Source organism: Chelon labrosus (genome assembly GCF_963514085.1).
Source record: "Chelon labrosus genome assembly, chromosome: 3".
NCBI lineage: Eukaryota > Metazoa > Chordata > Actinopteri > Mugiliformes > Mugilidae > Chelon > Chelon labrosus.
In genome coordinates, this window is record NC_140339.1 from 1,774,237 (window position 1) to 1,795,331 (window position 21,095).

Genomic DNA, 21,095 nt, shown 5'->3' on the forward strand with positions numbered 1-21,095 from the left:
TAAAATATGTCCATCTGGAAGCACGACCAGGAGGGGGCGACATTACTCTACTTAGAACAGTTTACCCAAACATGTTGAATGTGGGAGGAAGCCAGAAGCGTCAGTTAATTAAAAACTTAATGATTAACTAATAGAAAGGAAAAGTATCTGCAAAGTATCTATCTATATCAATATATATATATATTGATATCAGAAAACTTTATTTGTCCCCGGGGGGCAATTTAAGGCACAATGAGCAGCTTAACGTGCAAGTACAGGCATTTTAAGGTGCAGAAAAAACAGAACCACAACAGATACAAAGTACAAAGTATATACAAGTTACCATGCCAATATATACTATCCAAAATATCCATGGAGAATGTAAACAGACTGTGTAAGTAAAGTGACTAAAGTGCAAATGTAAACAGTAAACAGTAGTTACAGGGAATATGTATTTACAAGTTATAGCCGAGGTAGAATGGGTAATAAATAAAAACAACCATAGAGTCTCTGGTATGTGAGTATGGGAGTGTGGGGCGGGGGCAGGTTGACTGTACTATGGTTGTGTGTGAGTTGGAGAAGAGTCAGAGAGAGAGAGAGTGTGTGTGTGTGTGGGGAGGAGTTGAGGAGGAGGATGGCTTTGGGGACGAAGGTGGCTTTTCTCCTCTGAGTTCTGCAGGCGGGGCAGCGGAACCGTCGTCCAGGGGGGAGCCACTGAAACGCTGAGTGGAGGACGTGTGAGGGGTCTTTGGTGATTTTTACTGCCAAGTTGACTATCTGTTGGTCATGGATGTGTGATGGACTTCTTAGAGGCATCTTAGAGCAGACCGAAACAGTGCTCTGCAGTCGGATTTTGTTTTTATGAATTGTGTGAAATGGCCAAATAAAAACAGGTAATACAAAACGATTATGTGGTCACCAAGGTGGATTGGTTTAGTCTTGACTTCTGGTCGTGAGTGACAGCGCTGGAGGAGATGGACAGAAAAAGGTCAAAGCCATCAGGTGACCAGTTTAGGAAAAAAAAGAAAAGAAGAAGAGGAGAAACGAGCAAAAGATAAAGGTCTGTTATGTTCTCTCGGTATGATTGCAGTATCCATGTCATGAATGAAGGGCTAATGTTAATTGGTGCTATACGTTTGTTAGACTTTAAATTTGCAATTCATAGATGTTTTGTATAAGAGTTATATTGTAGTCACCCACCTTCCCTGCTAGACAAGACCTGCCATCTACCTACCTATGTTGGAGGTGGAGACTGTGCACCTTAAAAAGTGTGTTTCCTGTTGTAATTGCAATAATTGAATAACTGGTGTGATTTTCAAATGTTCTATTGAAGGATTCGTGTGTTTCCGTTTCACTTATATTGTTATAATAAAACATGGCTGTTTGGAGGGGATATCGCCAGAGGAGTAATTCAGTGTAGAACCGCCACTGATCGGAATATACTGCGCCGAAGAATCCAATCCTCCATGAACCAGACAATCGTTCCCAATAAACAAACGGCAGTCAATATACAACCTGCAATCCTTCCTTTGATACAGCTTCCAAGTTACAACCACAGGTGAGTTTACCTGGTTGTAGTAGTTCCTTTAACATCGGCCTTAAACTGTTCCACAGCCAGCGCCTACCCCCCCTCTTCCTCTTTTCGTCCTCTTGATTTCTGCGCCGTTGCTCCGTCAGATGCTTTATGGTTGTGATTAATGCCTGTTTTTTTGTTGACAAACATTTAGCGACTTCATTTATCCAAAGAGTCACTGAGAGACAGAAGATGGGTCCTATTGTCGCTACAAAAAAAATTGGAACTAAGTCTAACCATTTATTAATGAACAGAAGAAAATCAACTCATGATACAACCAAAATAGTCACAGTGATTAAAGAAAATTAGTGGTCAACAAAATATACAGTGACCCACCCGCTCTCTCTCTAACCAAAAATCAACAGGTGAATATCAACTAATATACCCACCCATAAAAATCAGAATCAGAATCAGAAAAGACTTTATTGCCAAGCATGTTTGTACACACCAGGAATTTGCTTTGGTGCACATAAAATAAAATAAAATATAGATAAATAAAATAAACATGTGACTCACTATTCCCCTAATAAATATAATGACATAAACATTTGTACGGTGACCTTGAGTGTCATGAAAGGCGCCTATAAATAAAATGTATTATTATTATTATTATTATTATTAATATCCTAATAAACACAACACCCCAAACAATATATAAATATAAATATAAATAAATATATAAATATATATATATATATATATACAATGACCTGCAGCAATGTGTTTGTGGATGTAACTGAAGAAGACTCATTCCAACTCCAGCATGGATCTGATGGAGTCTCTGGTCTGACTGTGAGCTTTACAGTCGACAGCTTCATGTTTTATCTTCAGCTGCTTTTAAATCATCTTTTAGTCTCTAAACTCAACACAATAAATATATGGATGAAACAGGAGTAAAAACATCTCGAATCTACTGTTTCTACAGAGACAAGAGAAGACATGGAACAAACATCTACACAACAACAGGAAGGACTGTTGATGCTGGCAGGTTGACATGTGTCTGAATCATTCATGAGGGACTGGACTTGATTTGTTGGAGCTCTGTGAAGAGTTGAAGTGCAGCTCTGTTGATGGTCTTAAATGGAGACCATGTGGATGAAGCTCTCCTCTCCACCTCCCAGTAACATGGTCCAGTCAGAGTCTGCTTCAACCTCTGGATCATCAGGACACAGCTCATCCTCTCACAACACACACCGTCCTGTTTACCGTCGTGACTCCCACCTGTAGAGAGGAGGAGAAAGAAGAGAGGAGGTGAAGGAGTGTTTCCAGAGTCTCCCTTCATCATCACATCCAGTAGAAAGAGCAGCAGGGACTTCAGTCCTGTTCAGAGCAGCATTGGAGCAGCTGTGGAGCTCAGCCAGCTTCCTTTCAGCTTCATGTTAACGTGTTGGAGTGAACACACACAGACCTGCAGAGACTTTTAGCATCAAGTCTGTTTCCTCTGCAGAATTGACTAATAAACTGCTGAGAGTCCTGAACACTTCATTACTGCACCAACACTTTAGTGATGGATTTACTGCTGCTCCATTTAAACAAAGATCAGCTGACTAATAAACATGGAGGCTGTCATTGAAGAGATCTGATCAAACTAATGACACATGTGATGACTCTGCTCATGGTTACTAAATGTAATGCTGGTTCTGTGATGTGCAGGCTTCAGTCAGACTGATCTCAGAGCTGTGATCAGTTGTTGATCAGATTTGATGAATGACCACCACTGTCATACAGGTTTACAGAAAACACTGGATCTTTGATACTAACTGTGTTTAAGACAATACTGATGAAAGCAGCACGGACTGACTGGAACCCTCTACTCACATCAGAGTCTCCAGTTTATAGTCTGGACTCTTCACAAGATCAAGAAGCTGCTTCACATCTGAATCCTTCAGGTTGTTGTGACTCAGGTCCAGATGTTTCAGATGGGAGGGGTTGGACTTCAGAGCTGAGACCAGATAATCACAGCTGATCTCCGACAACCTGCATTTCATCAGTCTGAATAAAGAATAAAAGATGAAATGATTGATGATCAATCAGATGTGTTGAGGTCTGAAATGTGTCCTCTTCATGTATTTGACTTCATTTTGAGGAACAATAACATTTTATTTAAAATAAATTAGATTCAGTTGGTGATTAAACATATCAGATCTACAACAGTAACAGACAGTGAACTCACATCAGAGTCTCCAGTCTACAGTTTGGACTCTCCAGAAAACCACACAGACGCTTCACTCCTGAATCCTTCTGGGTGTTGTGACTCAAGTCTAGATGTTTCAGATGGGAGGGGTTGGACTTCAGAGCTGAGACCAGAGAATCACAGCTGATCTTTGACAAACTGCAGCCACTCAATCTGAATAAAGCATAAAAGATGAAATGATTGATGATCAGTCAGATGTGTTGAGGTCTGAAATGTGTCCTGATCAATGAGCTGTTCTCTAAAATGAGTAGAGTGACTTTGTCCTTGTGTTATTGTGGATCTTCATCATGTCAGCCTTCTACAGACATCATCCAAACGTCAGCACAACATTCAGACAACTATTCATGTCAACACAGATCAATAAGATGCTGCTGACCTCATTACAGGATCAATATCTCCTCCTCACACATGTTGGACTACAAACTGTTGATTAGTTCTTTGATTCCAGGACCTTCTTCTTCCTGGATTTGGTGTCTCAGGAGGTTTGTGTCATTCAAATGTTAAAGGACAAGTTGACATGTTCAAGTGTGTCTTCCAACAACAGTCACATGTCATATGGACATTACAGAGTTCTTCAGATTCCTGCTGTCCACACTGACTGTGAAGTGGTCTCTTCCTAACACAACTCCACTGTTCAGCTGACACTAATATGAAGCTTCAGCAGTCTGACTGACACTAATCAAAGTTCAGCAGCGGTGTAGTCTACTTGTTACACAGGTATACGCTGTATATCCACTAGAAAGGGTCCCGAATTTCTGTATAACCACTGAAAAATGCGCAAATATACGTAGCAGCATGATTTTTTTTTAACTTTCACTTTCCCATTCATAATTTCACCTTATCTGTGTTACTAAGCAGGCACTTTTGGACTATATGGGCTTCCATCAAGCGTGACGTGAACATAACGTTAACCATTATGGAAGCAGTGACTTAGTTTGGCGGAAACAATTCAACAACTTGAATTGGTCCAATGCTAGTGAGTGGAGGAATGTGGAGGAAAAACAATGAAAAGAAAACAAAGTCAAATGACTCTGTTTAAGTGTTTAATCTAACTAATTACTATTTCCATCGTTACATCGCCGTTACCGACAATTAAATGTGGTGCCTTATGAAGTGTGAAGTGAAGCAACTAGAGCTTCAGTAGCTGACATCACTCTGCACCAGCAATCTCACCACCGCCATTTTGGCAGGAAAGCGCGTATTAATATTGGGTTGACATCTGCAAGCAACTAACTTGTCCTTGAACCAGTTACATCCAAAAATGGTCGTCAGCTGTTGTGCCCCAGGATGGCTAAATAGTTGGGGTCAAGGGGAAATTGTTTTAAAGGATTCCAAAAGATCCTGCAAGACGTCAGATGTGGATTACTACAATAAAACACTCGAGAAGCAGGAACAAGAAAACGGAGCAGCGGGATCCCTCAAGAAACAGATTTGGCGATCACTTTATATCAGGTACAGAATCCAGCACTTTCCAGGTGTAATGTTTATTTAACATGTTTTTGTTTTGTTTTTTATTAAAACTTATTTGCCTTTTCTTGTCACTGGCTGTTCAATAGTTAATTTAAGCCCAGCTGTTAATATCTGTTATACATCTAGTGTTGCTAACAATACATTTACATTTAGATGATACATAACCAGTGATTCATGATCTCAATTATGTGTGGAAGCAAAGTTTATGCATTAATGAGCATGGTGGTTCTTTTCATTATTGAGCATGGTGGGCCATTTTAGAACAGCCACTGCTCTGGGAGGGGTGTTGCTCCAGGATGAGTATCAGAGTATACCTGCTAGAATAAACTAGACTACACCATTGACAAACAGTATGGACAGAAAGAATGGGTATCGACACCGAGAACTCTGTTAATGAAAGGGGTGTAACGGTACACACAAGTCACGGTTCAGTACAACAGGAAAGAAGAAACAAAAACTCACACTCATGTATAAAACTAGCTTTATTCATTTATTCTGAACAGACACCAATGGACTGAAAAAACTAAAAACCACCTCCTGTTCTAAAAGTAAAAACTAGAATAAAACATCAAACAAATGCATTAGGAGGGTTCTCATACCATTCACCGATAAAGGATTTTGAAGGCCGATACCGATACGAATATTTGTTGGTTTTAAAATCCGATATTCCGATATATCGGCCGATATTTTTTTTTTTTCAGAAACGCACAACAAAACATTAACTCATTTCCCTAACATTAGTTATTTGTAGTTATTTATGAGTTTTAACTAAAATAATATGATAATGCATCCCTTTACCTGCACTTTTTAAATTCTTTCCATCAAGCTACATCAAACCATTTTCAATCATCAGTTGTTGCCTGCCTTCTAAAACCTACTATTTAGCGATCTAAATCCATTATGTGACTCGTTAATGCTGCGGCTAAATGACAGTCTGCAACGCACACTTGGTGTCACTGGATTTCACACACATGTAAAAGAAAAGCTAACTTTTATGCACAAGCTACGTTTGATACTTTTTCTCTATGTCTAAATGTTCACTCCTCGCAAGTCTAACTTACATTTTACAATGCAGGGACTGTAACTTGAGATATGCTAGTTATAAATACAGTAATCATTACAGTACTTTATTTAGGCAGAATAAGTTCGTTGTGGTTTCCAAGCTCATTAATGTTAATGTTAGCGGTCTTCCACTGATAGTGGCATTAGCTAGCTTTGTGGTTAGCTAGTCTATGATGAGCCATAATTTAGCAATGGATAACGTCATACTACAAATTGTAAAACATACATTTTCAATATAACAGGCCAAGGAGAGATGATACGTCTCATTGCTATAACTGCCACGCTATTAAAGAAATACTTCAGTCACATTGTCAGAAGTTAAAAGGACAGTCAGTCAACTACACTGTAACAACGTAACGCAATTAGCTACTAGCTAATTCCGCTTCACTCTCGGCTTATTTAACAGCAGCAAAACTGGACATGATAGTCACGAATTTTGTCATGCTTATTTGAGTTAAGAGAACTGATGGGGATGTTCTTTTAATTGTTATTCAAGCAATGCATGTCTCGTAACCAACTCACTATGAACACACTTTACTGATGATCTTACTCGCGGATAACTGGTTCTCTCTGCCGGACTCGCTGGATCAGCAGGTTGCAGGATGTGTGGCGCGTTATACACGAGTGCCAACAGGGACGGTGTAGAGTGCCCTCTGGTGGACAAACTAAACTATACAACGCCAACACTCATGACATGGTTGAAGGGTGTTTCGTTTTTATTTTATTTTTGAAATATTCATTTATCGGCCATTATAAATGCTGATACCGATAGTTTCGAAAATGTCGAATATCGGCCGATAATATCGGCCGGCCGATATATCGGTCGGGCTCTACTTTCAGGTGAAAGAAGATCTGTTCACAGAATGTAAAGGCAAACCTATGTGCTTAGTCTGCTTAGAGACGTTATCTGCCATGAAAGATTTCAATTTAAGTTGCCGCTACAACACGTTGCACAAAGCTAAATAGGAGAAGCATATTGAAGCTGCAAGGGCTGCTATTGTAGCGTACCTCAAATCAAAAGTACGCAAACAACAGCAACTTTTTACCAGTGGCCACTGCTGGTAGTGGTGAGGTAGAGTGGGTATACAGGGAAAATGTTAAACTCTTTCTTAGTGTAAAAATGCACAAATTAATTAAAAATAATATTTTTTGTTTCACTAAACATATATACACAAACATATTTAAAATGACAGTTTTATCATATCTGGTTAAGTGTGCGGTCCTATGTGGCCCTCAGGTAGTGTCGATGAAAAATTAACTGCTTCTTCCTGTTAAGGGTTGCGGGGTCTGCTGGAGCCTATCCCAGCTGTCATTGCTGGTCGCCAGTCTATCGCAGGGCGAACAGTTATTTAGGATAACACAGAGAGACAGACAACCATTCACACTCACATCCACATAGGGCCAATTTACCTAACAGTGGGACACTCAGTTTGGACGGTGGGAGGAAGCTGGAGTACCTGGAGAGAACCCACACAGACACAGGGAGAACATGCAAACTACACACAGAAAGGAACCAGTCGGCCCATGGATTCGAACCCGGGACCTTCTCACTGTGAGGCACCAGTGCTAACCACCCGCCCACCAGGGGGATACTTTTTTTTAGAGATGCACCGATTACAATTTTCCCGGCCGATTCCGATTTCCGATTTTTCATTGAGTTTAACCTGCCGATACCGATTTTAGCCGATTCCGATTTCATTTTTGCTGACAACTTTACAACAAACACAGAGATTTATTTTCTCTTCTTTAATAGAATATTAATATTATCTTTTCTTTAATAGAACATTTTTTGAACTGATAATCGCTATCACTATAAAAATATAACTATATAAATTACTCCTGGTGTGGGGAAAAAAAATTAAAATAGGCCTATTTGTGGAAAAAAATATGTAATATTTGAGTTACATAAAAGCTTTTTATTTGTTTTCTTCCTAATTGTCCTTGAAATAGTGGTCAAGAACCCCCCCACCCCCAACACGAAAATGGTTTGGCCACTGATCAAAATTTGATGTTGCCGTTTGATTTGAAGTTCAGTCGCTCAAAATGTCCGGCCAGCATAAGTCCGGTGCTCAGAAAAGGAAAGAAAAGAGAAGAAGAGAAGAAAACAGAGACCTTAAAGATTTTCTTAACAAATATTTAAAAAAAGGTGGTGACGGTGAAGCTGGGACTAGTAAAGTGAACGTAGGTTAGAAACAGCGCAGCCAACGTTTACCAGCCTTGTAACGTAAGCTAACAGGCTAGCTCTAATGTTAACGTCCATTAGCTTGTATAAAAGCCCGACACAACACGTTATCTTTGACAGAAACAGTTGAGTTTGGTAGCTCCGTCAGAGAGGAGAGAGATCCAGGTGCAGTCAGGTGACAGAGAGAGTGATGCGGGAGGGCCCCGCTGTCTCAGAGCGGAGGGACAGAGTCAAGCTACCGTTGAGAGAAGAGAGAGAAGGCGATGTAAATCATGCGGCGCCCGAGTGCATTTGACCGGCAAAAAATCGGCATATGTCAGACTGACCGGCCGGTCTCCGGTCATGGCCGATCACGTGAAAATCGGCTGATTCCGGTCACTAGCCGATAAATCGGTGCATCTCTACTTTTTTTATATTATTCACAGAGCATTTGTGATCTCCGTAACTTCTACAACACATCTGACTGACCAACTTTCCCTCTCGTACACCCACACGCAGTGTTCAGTGTGTCAGAAAGTCACGTGACGAGTGGCAAAAAGTTTGAATTATATGGCGATTTAATTTGTTTAACACTTCTACTTTACCAGTTATGGGCTCATTGTATTGATGTAGACACAACAGCAAACATAAAAAGTCACTCTCTCCAGAGGGGCAGCTCAGCTACTAAGGGCAAACGGGCTGTTGCCCAAGCAACAATAGCCCGTACCTGCGCACGTCTGATGACTGAGGAGATATCTGCTGATGTTCAGGAACATGATGCTCCTTCATTTAAACTCTTTGAGCTCCTTTTCTATCTGACAGTCCTGACAAGAGAACTCATCTAAACTGGATCTCCATTCTTCAGAAGCCTGAGAAGAAAATAAATGAAAACTTACATCAGAGTCTCCAGTTTACAGTTTAGACTCTCCAGTCCAGCAGACAGATGCTTCACTCCTGAATCCTTCAGGTTGTTGCTACTCAGGTCCAGATGTTTCAGATGGGAGGGGTTGGACTTCAGAGCTGAGGCCACGACTTCATAGTGACTCTCTGAGAGTCCACAGGCAACAAGTCTGTCATGAGACAAATAAATAAAATCTGTTATAATGGAAGAAGACATTTCTATGAACATGATGGGTTTGATGAGTGGACAGTTGGACAGTTGTCTCCACATCAGTGGTTCAGCTCATCTTCTCTGACTGTGTTTGACAGGAAACAATCATTCTCATCATCTCTCTCAGACCTTTGTTTAGTTGAATGTGCAGATGAATGGAGACAACACTGAGTTACATTGAGGCTTCCAGACTGTCCACAGTCTGTCAGTGGATCTGATCTAGGATTGCCAACTCCCTGAAAAATAAATAAGACAACTCAATGGCAGTCATTTGACTCAAACCTGAATTGAATCGGATGCATATTTCTGAGTGATATGAACACATGGAAAACAAATTATTATTCAACTATTTAACAAAGTGCGTCTTCAAGGGACAATTGGCAACCCTAATCTGATCCCATCATGAGGACATCTGGATGAGACAAACATCTGGAGTGCTTTCACTGTTTAATGGACTCTGGATATTTTGACTGAGTTCACGTGAGTGAACAGTTCCAGTTGGAAAGATGATCTCTGCTGTCGACCTGCTGCCGTCAGCTTCAGTCCACAAGTGGAACATTCAGTCTGTAGTCCAACACAAATGAAACCCATCACTTGACAACCTCAGACCTGGACATCATTCAGAACATGATGAAAGAACTGGCTCAACTTTCGTTGTTCAGCACAAACACAGTGAACAAACAATCAGGTTCAATTCTTTTCACCATCAAGTCATCACAAAGATGTTCTCAGGGTTTTATCTGTCAAACTAAACTCTGACCTTTGTGTGTTTCAGATCTCTTTAAAAAGTCAGACTTCTACCGTTCTGCTCTTACATATTCAGACCTCTGAGCATTTCCTGCTTCAACTCTTCTCTACAGCAACAAGACTGGAAACAAATATAAACAAAAACAAGTCTCTGTGTGGGATGATCAGTAGTTTACGGTGGCTCATGTTGATCTTAACAAGCTTTAGATAGATGTTGATGTGGAGCCACTTCACTGACTTCAGGATTATTCTGTATTGTAGAAACAGCCTTCAATATCCTCTCATCATTGTAACGTGAGGCCTCAGAGGCTGCTTCAGCTAAACTAACTTACTGATGGAGAGAATAATAAGACAGAGAAATGCAAAGAAAAGAGCCAATAACTAGAAGAACAACTTTAAACAGCTGGAGAACATCTGGGACTTAATACAACTGTGATGTTTGCAGTGAACAAGTGGAACACTGTTTGAAGAAGAATGAGAATGTCTCACGAACTAAACTACTAATCTCCACTGATTGATTCTGTTAATGATCACATCAGGACTCACTGAAACTTTTTGCAGTTCCTCACAGCTGGTATCAGTCTCCGTCGTCCCTCATCTGATGTGTTGTACTGATTCAGGTTCAACTCATCCAGAACCTCCTCTGACATCTGCAGCATGTAGGCCAGAGCTGAGCAGTGGATCTCAGAGAGTTTCTCTGATCTGTTCTCTGACTTCAGGAACTCTTGGATCTCCTGATGAACTGAGAGGTCGTTCATCTCCATCAGACAGTGGAAGATGTTGATGCTTCTGTCAGGAGAGATTTTATCAGTGTTCATCTTCTTCAGGTTGTTGATGGTTCTCTGGATGATTTCTGGACTGTTCTCTGTCTGACCCAGCAGACCTCCTAAGAGTCTCTGGTTGGACTCCAGAGAGAGGCCATGAAGGAAGCGAACTAACAGGTCCAGGTGACCATTTTTACTCTCCAGGGATTTAATCATGACTCTGTTCAAAAATTCATCCAGAGGTGAGTTATTGTAGTTTCTTCCCAGGAAGTCCTCCAGCACCTTTGTCTTCCTGTTGGTGTAACGGTGGATCATGTAGACTGCAGCCAGAAACTCCTGAACGCTCAGATGGACGAAGCAGAACACCTTGTCCTGGTACAATACTCTCTCCTCTTTAAAGATCTGTGTCAACACTCCTGAGTACACTGAAGCTGCTCTGATATCGATGTCACACTCTGTCAGATCTGATTCATAGAAGATCAGGTTTCCTTTCAGCAGCTGATCAAAAGCCAGTTTTCCCAGAGACTTAATCATCTCCCTACTCTCTGAACTCCAGTGTGGATCTGTCTCAGCTCCTCCATCATACTTGACCTTCTTCACTTTGGTCTGAACCACCAGGAAGTGGATGTACATCTCAGTCAGGGTCTTGGGCAGCTCTCCTCCCTCTCTGGTTTCCAACACATCCTCCAGAACTGTAGCAGTGATCCAGCAGAAGACTGGGATGTGACACATGATGTGGAGGCTTCGTGATGTCCTGATGTGGGAGATGATCCTGCTGGCCTGCTCCTCATCTCTGAACCTCTTCCTGAAGTACTCCTTCTTCTGGGGGTCAGTGAACCCTCTGACCTCTGTCACCATGTCAACACACTCAGGAGGGATCTGATTGGCTGCTGCAGGTCGTGTGGTTATCCAGAGGCGAGCAGAGGGAAGCAGTTTCCCCCTGATGAGGTTTGTCAGCAGCACATCCACTGAGGTGGACTCTGTAACATCAGTCAGGATCTCAGTGTTGTGGAAGTCCAGAGGAAGTCGACACTCATCCAGACCGTCAAAGATGAACACAACCTGGAACTCTTCAAAGCTGCAGATTCCTGCTTCTTTGGTTTCAGTAAAGAAGTGATGAACTAGTTCCACTAAACTGATTTTTCTCTCTTTCAACACATTCAGCTCTCTGAAAGTCAATGGAAATATGAAGAGGATGTCCTGGTTGGCTTTGTCTTCAGCCCAGTCCAGAGTGAACTTCTGTGTTAAGACTGTTTTCCCAATGCCAGCCACTCCCATTGTCATCACTCTTCTGATTGGTCCATGTCTTCCAGGTGAGGCTTTAAAGAGGTCTTCTTGTCTGATGCTTGTTTCTGGTCTGTGTGGTTTCCTGGATGCTGTTTCAATCTGTCTGACCTCATGTTCATCGTTGACCTCTGCAGTCCCTCCCTCTGTGATGTAGAGCTCTGTGTAGATCTCATTCAGAAGGCTTGAGTTTCCTGTTTTAGAAATCCCCTCAAACACACACTGGAACTTCTCCTTCAGAGCAGATTTAACTTTATGTCCACAAGCTGGAGCAAAATGTCCTGAATAAAGAAACAAGAAATAAGATGAATGAATAAACTCTCCAGTAAATACTCCAACATGTCATTGCTCTAAAGAATGAGTGTGTGAATATATCTTGGTTCATCTCTGGAGACATTAGTAAATGTCCCATTTCTCCAGTTGCTTCAATGTTTAGAGAAATCCTCTTACTGCTCTGCAGACAGTCAGCCAGCTCCTCCTCCTTCATTCTCCTCAGGAAGTTCACTGTGATCTTCACAAATAAATCTCTGCTCCTCCTCCTCTGCTCTTCATCCTCACCCTCCAACACCTCCTCATCCTCCCTCTGACTCTCTGCGTATTCTGGGTAATCTGGACTCAGAACCTTCTGGATCTTCTTCAGCTCATTCTTCACAAAAGTGATGATGTTGTCCTCCAGCAGCTGGAACAGAATACCATATGAATGACACAAGCAGACTGAAATCATGGAGACAAACATCAGATCTACAAAGTGCAGCATGGAGATGATGGAAAGTAGTTGTTGTACATGTACAGACCAGAAAGATGGAGTCCAGCTGTGTCTGATGCTGCTGGGCAGACTGACCACTGAGAACCTCTGAGCTCTGCTGGTGGACTCTGTGGACCAATCATCAACAATTAGCTCTCATCATGTCTGTCCACACAGAGCCAAACACAAATGTCCCTGGAGTGATATGTGGATGTGCTCACCAGTCCACAGTGAGTGACTGACAGGCCATTATCAGCCACACAGAAAACAAAGCAGACAGAAACATTAAGAAACCTCAGACTCTCTGACTGATCATGTTAGAGATGATAATCCTAGCGAGGCACATGTTCTTCATCTCAGAGCCATCAGCTGTTTCTTTGTCTCCTCAAACATATTTCACTATTTTAACTTTGGACACTTAGAAACAAAGTGTCTACACAAAATAGCCTGGATGTCCTTCCCTGTCATCATCCTAAGTTTATCTTCTCTACGACTCAAACAAGGTCTTCAGGTCAGGACTCAGCTGTCCACAAACACCTGAAGGACAAGGGGCAACAATGTCCACGTTTTGAACATCTGAGGAGTCTCTGGACATTAATGGATCATCAGAGAACCACCAGGTTCATCAGAACAGGTTCCTCCAGGTCCAGGTCCAGGTCCAGGTGAGTATCAGGTCATTAACAGACTCTAGTCATGTGACCTTCAGGTGATAAAAACCTAAACTCCCCACCAGTCATTTAGAGCTGAACACTTGGAGGAAACGTCTTCTAGTCCAGACGTCTTTGTCTCAGTTTAGTTTCTGGACATAACAATGTTCACTCTTCCAGGAATAAACCAAAGGTCACGAGTGTCCATGAAGACTAGAACGTAGATGAAGCAGGAGTTTTTATTCTCCAGCTCCACTTCCTCTGCAGCGTTACTGCTGATGAGTTTCACCTGAGTCTCTACCATGAAGAAGACCTGCAGGCCGAGGCCTCAGACGTGGAGCTGCTGACTCTCTTCCTCAATGTTTCATACTCATGTGCAGACTGTGTCTATATGAACTCTGGTTAGCTTAGCATTAGTTTAGCTCCTCCTCTCCTCAGACAGATCTCATCTTCTCTCTCTCTGGTCCACAGTCAAATAGAATGAAGACTTGTCTCCATGGAAACAGACTGAACAGCTGATTAAAGACTGAAGACGCTACTCTGCTTCAAAGATCAGTCTCTTATCTGCCTCCTCCTCTAAGGCCTGACACTTACTGTGTCGGCCATTTTAGAAGATCGTTGTACAATAAGCAAGAATTCAGCAAGTTACTCAAACCATGTGACTTGTATAAAGTTAGTGATTGTTCTACTGTATATCTATATGTTGTCTATCTTCTTCTTCCAGTGTGTCTGTGTTGTTTTAGATCAACATCTGTTTATCTTCTGAGGAAACATCTACAACATCTAAGCAGCAGAGATGAAACAGACATGAGCAAGTCAACGTTTATTTATCCTCAGCTCCTCAAGTCAGACAGATTTACTGACACTTTACCTCTCTGGACCAGAACCACGTCCTCCTTTAAAATCATTAAAAATGTCCCTGGAGCAGTCGCTCTTCAAGGACACACAGCTGGCTCCAGCTCCATCTCCATCTCCAGCTCCAGATCCATAACCAGGTCCAGGTCCAGGTCCAGGTCCAGGTCCAGATCCAGATCCAGGTCCCTCCAGTCTGTCCTCTCTCTGGTCCATGCTGCTGAAACAATAATCATTCATGTTGTAAACAGATCAGCTGATCCTCCACTGATTGGCTCTTATTCATCAGCTGCTGTACTTCTACTATTCCTCCACGAGATAGAGCCATGGAGGACACACATGATGCGTTCACTGACACTGAGACTTTCAACAAACTCAGGTCCATCATGATCAACGTATATATTTTATACTATCTTCCAGTTCATAGACTTTCTATATTTTATACAGACATTAAATATCTTGTATATATTTTCAGACACATTCTTCATATACTAGTAAACCTTCTGTTCATTTATTCCTTTTGTATTCTGTCTTGTAACATGTTGTGGTGTCTTGTCAGCAGATATGTAGCACAGTGGGACCAGGAGAAACACAATCTCACACTAATATGTTTTCATTCATATACTGAGGAGGTGACAAGAAACACCACTTGAGTCTTTAATAGATTTACCTTTTTTAGAAAACTCTAGATATCAGACATAGATTTACATATGAACACATATCTCATTTACACATGAACATATCTCATGTCCATTCCATGTTTTAAACTCTTCTATATTCTAGATAGAAATATGTATATCATGTAGAAAGCATTTCTATGTTGAACTGGAGTAAAACCAGTGGTGGTTCATCTTGCGCGTCTACTCTACAGTACAGGTGCTGGGACAGGCCAAAATGGAAAAAGAAAAAAATCTAAATAAACTTATTTGGTGGATTCTGTTTCAGATTTAGGGCGGCACAGTGGCGAGGTGGTTAGCACTGATGCCTCACAGCGAGAAGGTCACCGGTTCCACTGGGCCCATGAATTCGAAATGTTTGTAGTTTGCATGTTCTCTCTGTGTCTGCGTGGGTTCTCTCCAGGTTCTCCAGCTTCCTCCCACCGTCCAAAGACATGCTGGTTAGGTTCATTGGTGATTCTAAATTGGCTGTAGGTGTGAGTGTCTCTCTGTGTTAGCCCTGAGATAGACTGGAGACCTGTCCAGGGTCTCATCAGTTCTCTACAGTAAAGGCCACACTCTGCTCCTGCTTTGGCTCCATCTGTTGCACCATACTACTGAATTTGAATGCGTCTTTAACTGTCACTTCATTCAATAAATTCATCTCATCTGCTAAAAAGAATAGAATCAAATAAAAACTATGAAAGGAACATTATCCAAACATGAACATGAGCATTTTCTACTATTCCTAACAAATAAAGTAACTGTACCACTTCAAGGATCAACAATGTAAAATTTAAAATTAAAGATATTAATGATTACAAAACTGTGCAAGAGCCTGTCTGATGATATTAGCTGATCAACTTCAATATTTCCTCATTTCTCTTACTTTGTTGCATTGCATGTCAAAATATATGCTTTTTGTGTTTTGGGTTTTATTATTATCATTTTTAATTGTCTAAAACTCAACTTTAATATGATTGTGCTGTTTGTATTTATTAGTATATTCTCAACAGTTGTTGTGTCACTGTGATATTTAAAGGTTACATTTGATAAAACTACATTTCTAATATTTCCATTATTATTTGTAGAGGCTATCTTTTTATTGCTCTTATAATTTTTTCGGAATATCTTGAAATGTCATAAAGATCTGAAAAAAGAAAATGAAACATGTTGGTGTGAATTGAACTTTTTCTTCCAAACTGTAAAGTGAAGTGAACTGAGGACAGTAAGGATCACTGTTAAGAAGAATCAAGTCAATATTTTTGTAGAGTTATTAAAGATTGTTTTATGACAGAATGTATCAGAATGCTTTGACTGACATTGTCATTGATTTTCTTCCAAATTATAAAATAAAATGACTTGAACTATTGTACAGTAGTAGTCAGGGTCACTATGAACAAATTATAAAGTAAAATGACTTGAAATGTTGGACAGTAATAGAGAGGGACGCTGTGAACAAGAATCAAGTCAGGAATCGTGGTAATCTATGAAGGGAATCAGATTTTTTAATCTGAACCAAATAAACAAGTAGAAGTAAATCACGAAAAATCGGACCGTGGCTGAATTGACAACGACAGCTAACATGCAGTAGCTGTTTTAGGCACAGGCTAACAGGACACAAGGGGGGCGGCACGAGCACTTGGACAAATAAATCTGCGCCGCTACATGGTTTTCTATTATCTGTCATATCTGTGTGGGGATATTGTCGCCCCCTTCCTGCTGTGCACAGAAGCTGTGGGGGGGGGGTCTCTCCTAAATTGAACGGACGGGGGGGTCCACTGTATAAAGGGGCTAAAGTCAGTCACACCTTGACTTTCTTCCATATAACGCACATTTAATTCATAATATTATAAATACAGGCCTATAATTCCTGCATGTCTTGACTTCTGGTCGTGAGTGACAGCATTGGGGGATGGAAATCTGTTGATTGTCAAATGTCAAATAAACAGAGATGGACACAAAAAGGTCAAAGCCATCAGGTGACCAGTTTAGGAACAAAAGAAAAGAAGAAGAAGAGAAACGAGCAAAAGATAAAGGTATGCTATGTTCTCTTTGTATGATTACAGTATCCATGTCATGAATGAAGGGCTAATGTTAATTGGTGGTATACGTTTGAAAGATAGATTAATATAGCGTCTAATGACAGACATTTAGCATGTAAGGACATGTTTATTTAAATTTGTAATTCATGGATGTTTTGTATAAGAGTTATATTGTAGTCTACGGTCTTTTGATGTCAGTTTCAATCGCAATTTCAGGGGTACTTCTAAAATATTTTGGAGCATCCTCCGCCACTGGTTAGGATGAACCACCCACCTCCCTTGCTAGACAAGAACTGCCATCTACTGTACCTCAGATGTGTGATGAAGGATTTGTGCTATTTAGAATATTTATTCTATATTGTATTTGTACATTATTTTTAATATTTTATAGTATCGTTTGTTTTATATATCTGATTGTATATATTTTTGCCACATTCATGTATAGTTCTGTTAACTTATACCATTTTGTGCACAATTGTGTTCATTGTCTTTTGGCTATGTTGGAGGTGGCGATTGTGCACCTTAAAAAGTGTGTTTCCTGTTGTAATTGCAGTAGTTCAGTGGTTCCCAACCTTTTCACAGCCCGTACCCCTTCAGACATTTGACCTCCAGCCATGTATCCCCTACTCTCACGCACCTGTAGCAGCTAGAAAAAGAAATGTCTGTGAGCCTGACTGGTGGTAGCAGTTGAGGTCGTTCTGGAAGAGCAATATATCCGTTTTAGCCATTTATCCATTTTTGGCGGCCTAGTTTACCTCAGACTGATGACTTGACAGCTCAAATGACAGAAAGTTATCAAAATTGTTGACGACAGCATTTAAAGACCCAATCAAGAACAACATTTGATTGTTTCTTGGGGGTAAATAACTCTATCAAGTATAGCTATAACATCAGGAGATTTGCACCTGCCCACCAATCACAGACATTTCAGGGAATCAGCGTCTTTCATATTTAGGTGACCTAGCGCTAGCTACATTAGCAGCAAACTGATACATAGCTTCAAAGCCAGTTATCCTACAATCCAGCTGTTAACATACATGACTCACATGAAAAACAGTGTTTTGATTTTTCATTTACGTGGAGAATCAGAAAATGAGAAAATAGGGCTGCTTGATTATGGCAAAAATCATAATCACAATTATTAAAGATGATTATCATTGATTTGAGAACAAGCATTTATTGAACTTTTAACTCTGGTATTTCTTTTAATAAGAACTGAAACAATACAAATAAATAAGAGAAAAATATATTAATAAAGTTAATTAAATAATATGTAAAAATAAAAAATAAACACTATCTCAGACTTTGGCAGGGCCAGCGTGGAGATTTTTTTCCCCCCCATCAATTCATTTTTAATACAAGATTCGCAATCAACAGTCCCTCGACCAATGAGGTGAGAGGGATTTCCACTGTCAGCTCATTGGTCACAGAGCAGGAGACGGCCTGGGAAATAAATTTACTGTAAATGATCATATAAATCGCCTGGTTATTCCTTAAATCCCTTGACATTTTACAGTATTTTTTTATTTTCACGGTAATACGGGACAAAGTGCGTCCCATGACGGCTCAATACGGGACACGTAGCCTACTTTTGTTTGTAAATACGGGACGATTCTGTTTTTCAAGGGACGGTTATTGGCAGCCTTAGCAGCGTGACATATCTTGCACAATATTTTCGTTTGTTCCGAGTCAGACTCCTCGAAACCGAAGTGTTTCCACGCCACAGGCGTCTCTTTACGTTTCTTTCTGACCAAAGGCTGCCTTTCTGACATCTTTTATCGTCTTCTTCTACACTTCTTTTTTCCAACAGGTGGAGATGGAAGGGTCCGCTGCATTTACCAGGACACGGCGTGCGGCAGAAAGATCGTTTTGTTACGAATATCATATTTTCATGATCGAGGGAAGCCAAAATCGAAATCAAAATCGAAATTCAATTAATCGCCCAGCCCTATGAGAAAACAACCCGTTATCCGTTTTTTCAGTTTCAAAATGTAGTTCAGAATCAACTCTTTATTTGTTTTGGAAACATCAACGCCTGCAGGGTCCCCCCTCTCTATTTATGTAAAATGGTTCAGTCAGACTGGATCAGCTGTTTGTCACACAGCGCCACAGCGGGCAAGGAGGAGGAGACGGCAGTATGCCTCAAAAATCAGGCAGCCACAAAAGAAAAGAAAAGAAATTAAGAGAGGAGAAGGAGTTGAAGGGTCGACAATATGTCAGCCAGTATTTAAATAAAAGGTGGGTTTGTAGTTGTGATGGAAAGTTACGGAAAATTAACTGTCCTGTCTGTGGTCGCTTTGCCCGTATTTTGCACCCTGCCAGTTACTGTTGCTGGTGGTGAGAGAGCGTTCAGTAAACTAAAAATGATTTTTAAAAAAAACTATTTGAGGTCCACAATGTCTCAGGATAGACTTTGCAGTCTTACCATGCTGTCAGTTGAGAGTCAGTTGGCTAGAAAGCTGGACTTCAAAGACCTGATAAGTGATTTTGCACGTGAGAAGGCTCGGCATTGGGCTTTTGGTGAGAAAAGTTGAGTAAGGACCAGTGATTGAAAGGTTGCAAAAGGAAGCTGGACTCAGTCGGCAACGTTATATATTTGCCATTCTTTCATATATGATTTCTCATCATTTAAGTAGAACTTAGAAGTTCTACTTAAATGATGAGAAATCATATATGGCCATTTTGTATTTTGATGGTGTTTTTGTTTTTGCTGAGGTTTTTTTCTCTCCACTGATTATAATTGCTATTTTTTCATGGAAGAGTTTATTTCCAATTTAAGAATCAGTGTTGCAGCAAATAAATGAATCAAAATGAATTCCATTGTATTCAGAGTGCTCAGTTCTTCCCCTACTGTACATGTCAACTGTCATGTTGTTCTTCTTTCACAAATACCATTAAAATGCATAATTGTATGTAAAATAGCATCAAAAAATGTCGCCGCTGTAAAGGGGTCCTGTAAAGATTCTTTTCATGGGGCCTAAAATCCCTAGCGGTGCCCCTGCCCCTACGTCACTGCGTTCCCCTGGGGGTCACTGAGTAAAAGTACTTAGTTACTTTGTGCGCTTCCCGTTAGAAAAGCAGATCAAACGTCTAGAGGCAGATTTCAAATCAAAGACTGTGTCATGGATGGAAATAATCAAATAAGTTAAAACCATATTTAGGAAGCAGGTCTCGCGCTGATCACGCAGAGACTATAAATGGCGGATCAAATTCATACTAGTCTTCCTCCAGACTCTGGACTTTAAACTGACTCAGATTAACGTGAATTTATGGAGCTGCAGATTTCTGCTGCTTCTGTTGGACCTGAGCTGCTGACATCTGATGTTAACCAAGAAAACATTCAAAACTGCTTCATTACCTTCAGACGGAGTTTGACACGGAGAGAAAAATATCTGCGACACGATCCTGGAGAAAGAGAAACTAAACTGAAACCAGGTAACTATCTGCCAGGTGTTTGGAGGAGGAGTCAACACAAACGTTTCATGACTCACATTAAAATTCTGAAGATTTCCTCAAATCAATCAATAAATAATGTTTTGTGTCATGGACTAAAAACTAAATAATATTCCAGGTTGTATGAGGATGACGGAGCTCTCAGCTGGACTCGAACCCGGTCCTGAATGTTTGTGGATGTTTAGTGTGAGTTCAGCCTCTTAACGTGTTGTCTTCGTGTTCAATGAATACGGGAATTAATTGTCGCTCCCATCCCATGCTGAGCCCACAAAAATACTCCCGTATCCCGATCACTTGACTGCCGCCCCGAAGAAATCCTGTCCCGCAAAATCCCGAGAGAAAGACTCCCAAA

The 21,095-nt window shown here is 40.7% G+C and overlaps 1 protein-coding gene across 6 annotated transcripts; it reads right to left on the reverse strand.

Moving 5' to 3' along the window:
* Positions 1-1,796: 1,796 nt before the first annotated feature.
* Positions 1,797-20,705, reverse strand: LOC311510109 (NLR family CARD domain-containing protein 3-like). Of its 6 annotated transcripts, none has more exons than XM_084575051.1 (9): positions 20,649-20,705; positions 14,609-14,806; positions 13,140-13,218; positions 12,796-13,024; positions 10,844-12,626; positions 9,336-9,509; positions 3,726-3,899; positions 3,371-3,544; positions 1,797-2,773 (listed from the first exon to the last, which is right to left on the reverse strand). In XM_084575051.1, the coding sequence occupies exons 2-9, from the start codon at positions 14,803-14,805 to the stop codon at positions 2,755-2,757; spliced, it is 2,829 nt and encodes a 942-aa protein (XP_084431177.1). In that variant the 5' UTR covers position 14,806; positions 20,649-20,705; the 3' UTR covers positions 1,797-2,754. The 6 variants fall into 6 exon arrangements, with proteins under 6 accessions (XP_084431177.1, XP_084431178.1, XP_084431179.1 ...); XM_084575052.1 differs by having other exon boundaries at positions 14,609-14,809; positions 20,649-20,689; XM_084575053.1 differs by lacking the exon at positions 20,649-20,705 and having other exon boundaries at positions 12,904-13,024; positions 14,609-15,041.
* Positions 20,706-21,095: the final 390 nt, after the last annotated feature.

Bases quoted from the DNA above. Each gene is read 5' to 3' on its own strand.
- LOC311510109 (XM_084575050.1), bottom strand. From the start codon at position 14,829: ATGAATGATTATTGTTTCAGCAGCATGGACCAGAGAGAGGACAGACTG. The intron at 12,627-12,795 runs GTAAGAGGATTT...TTCTTTATTCAG, and splicing joins GGCTGACTGTCTGCAGAGCA to GACATTTTGCTCCAGCTTGT. The intron at 3,545-3,725 runs GTGAGTTCACTG...TTCTTTATTCAG, and splicing joins TGTAGACTGGAGACTCTGAT to ACTGATGAAATGCAGGTTGT.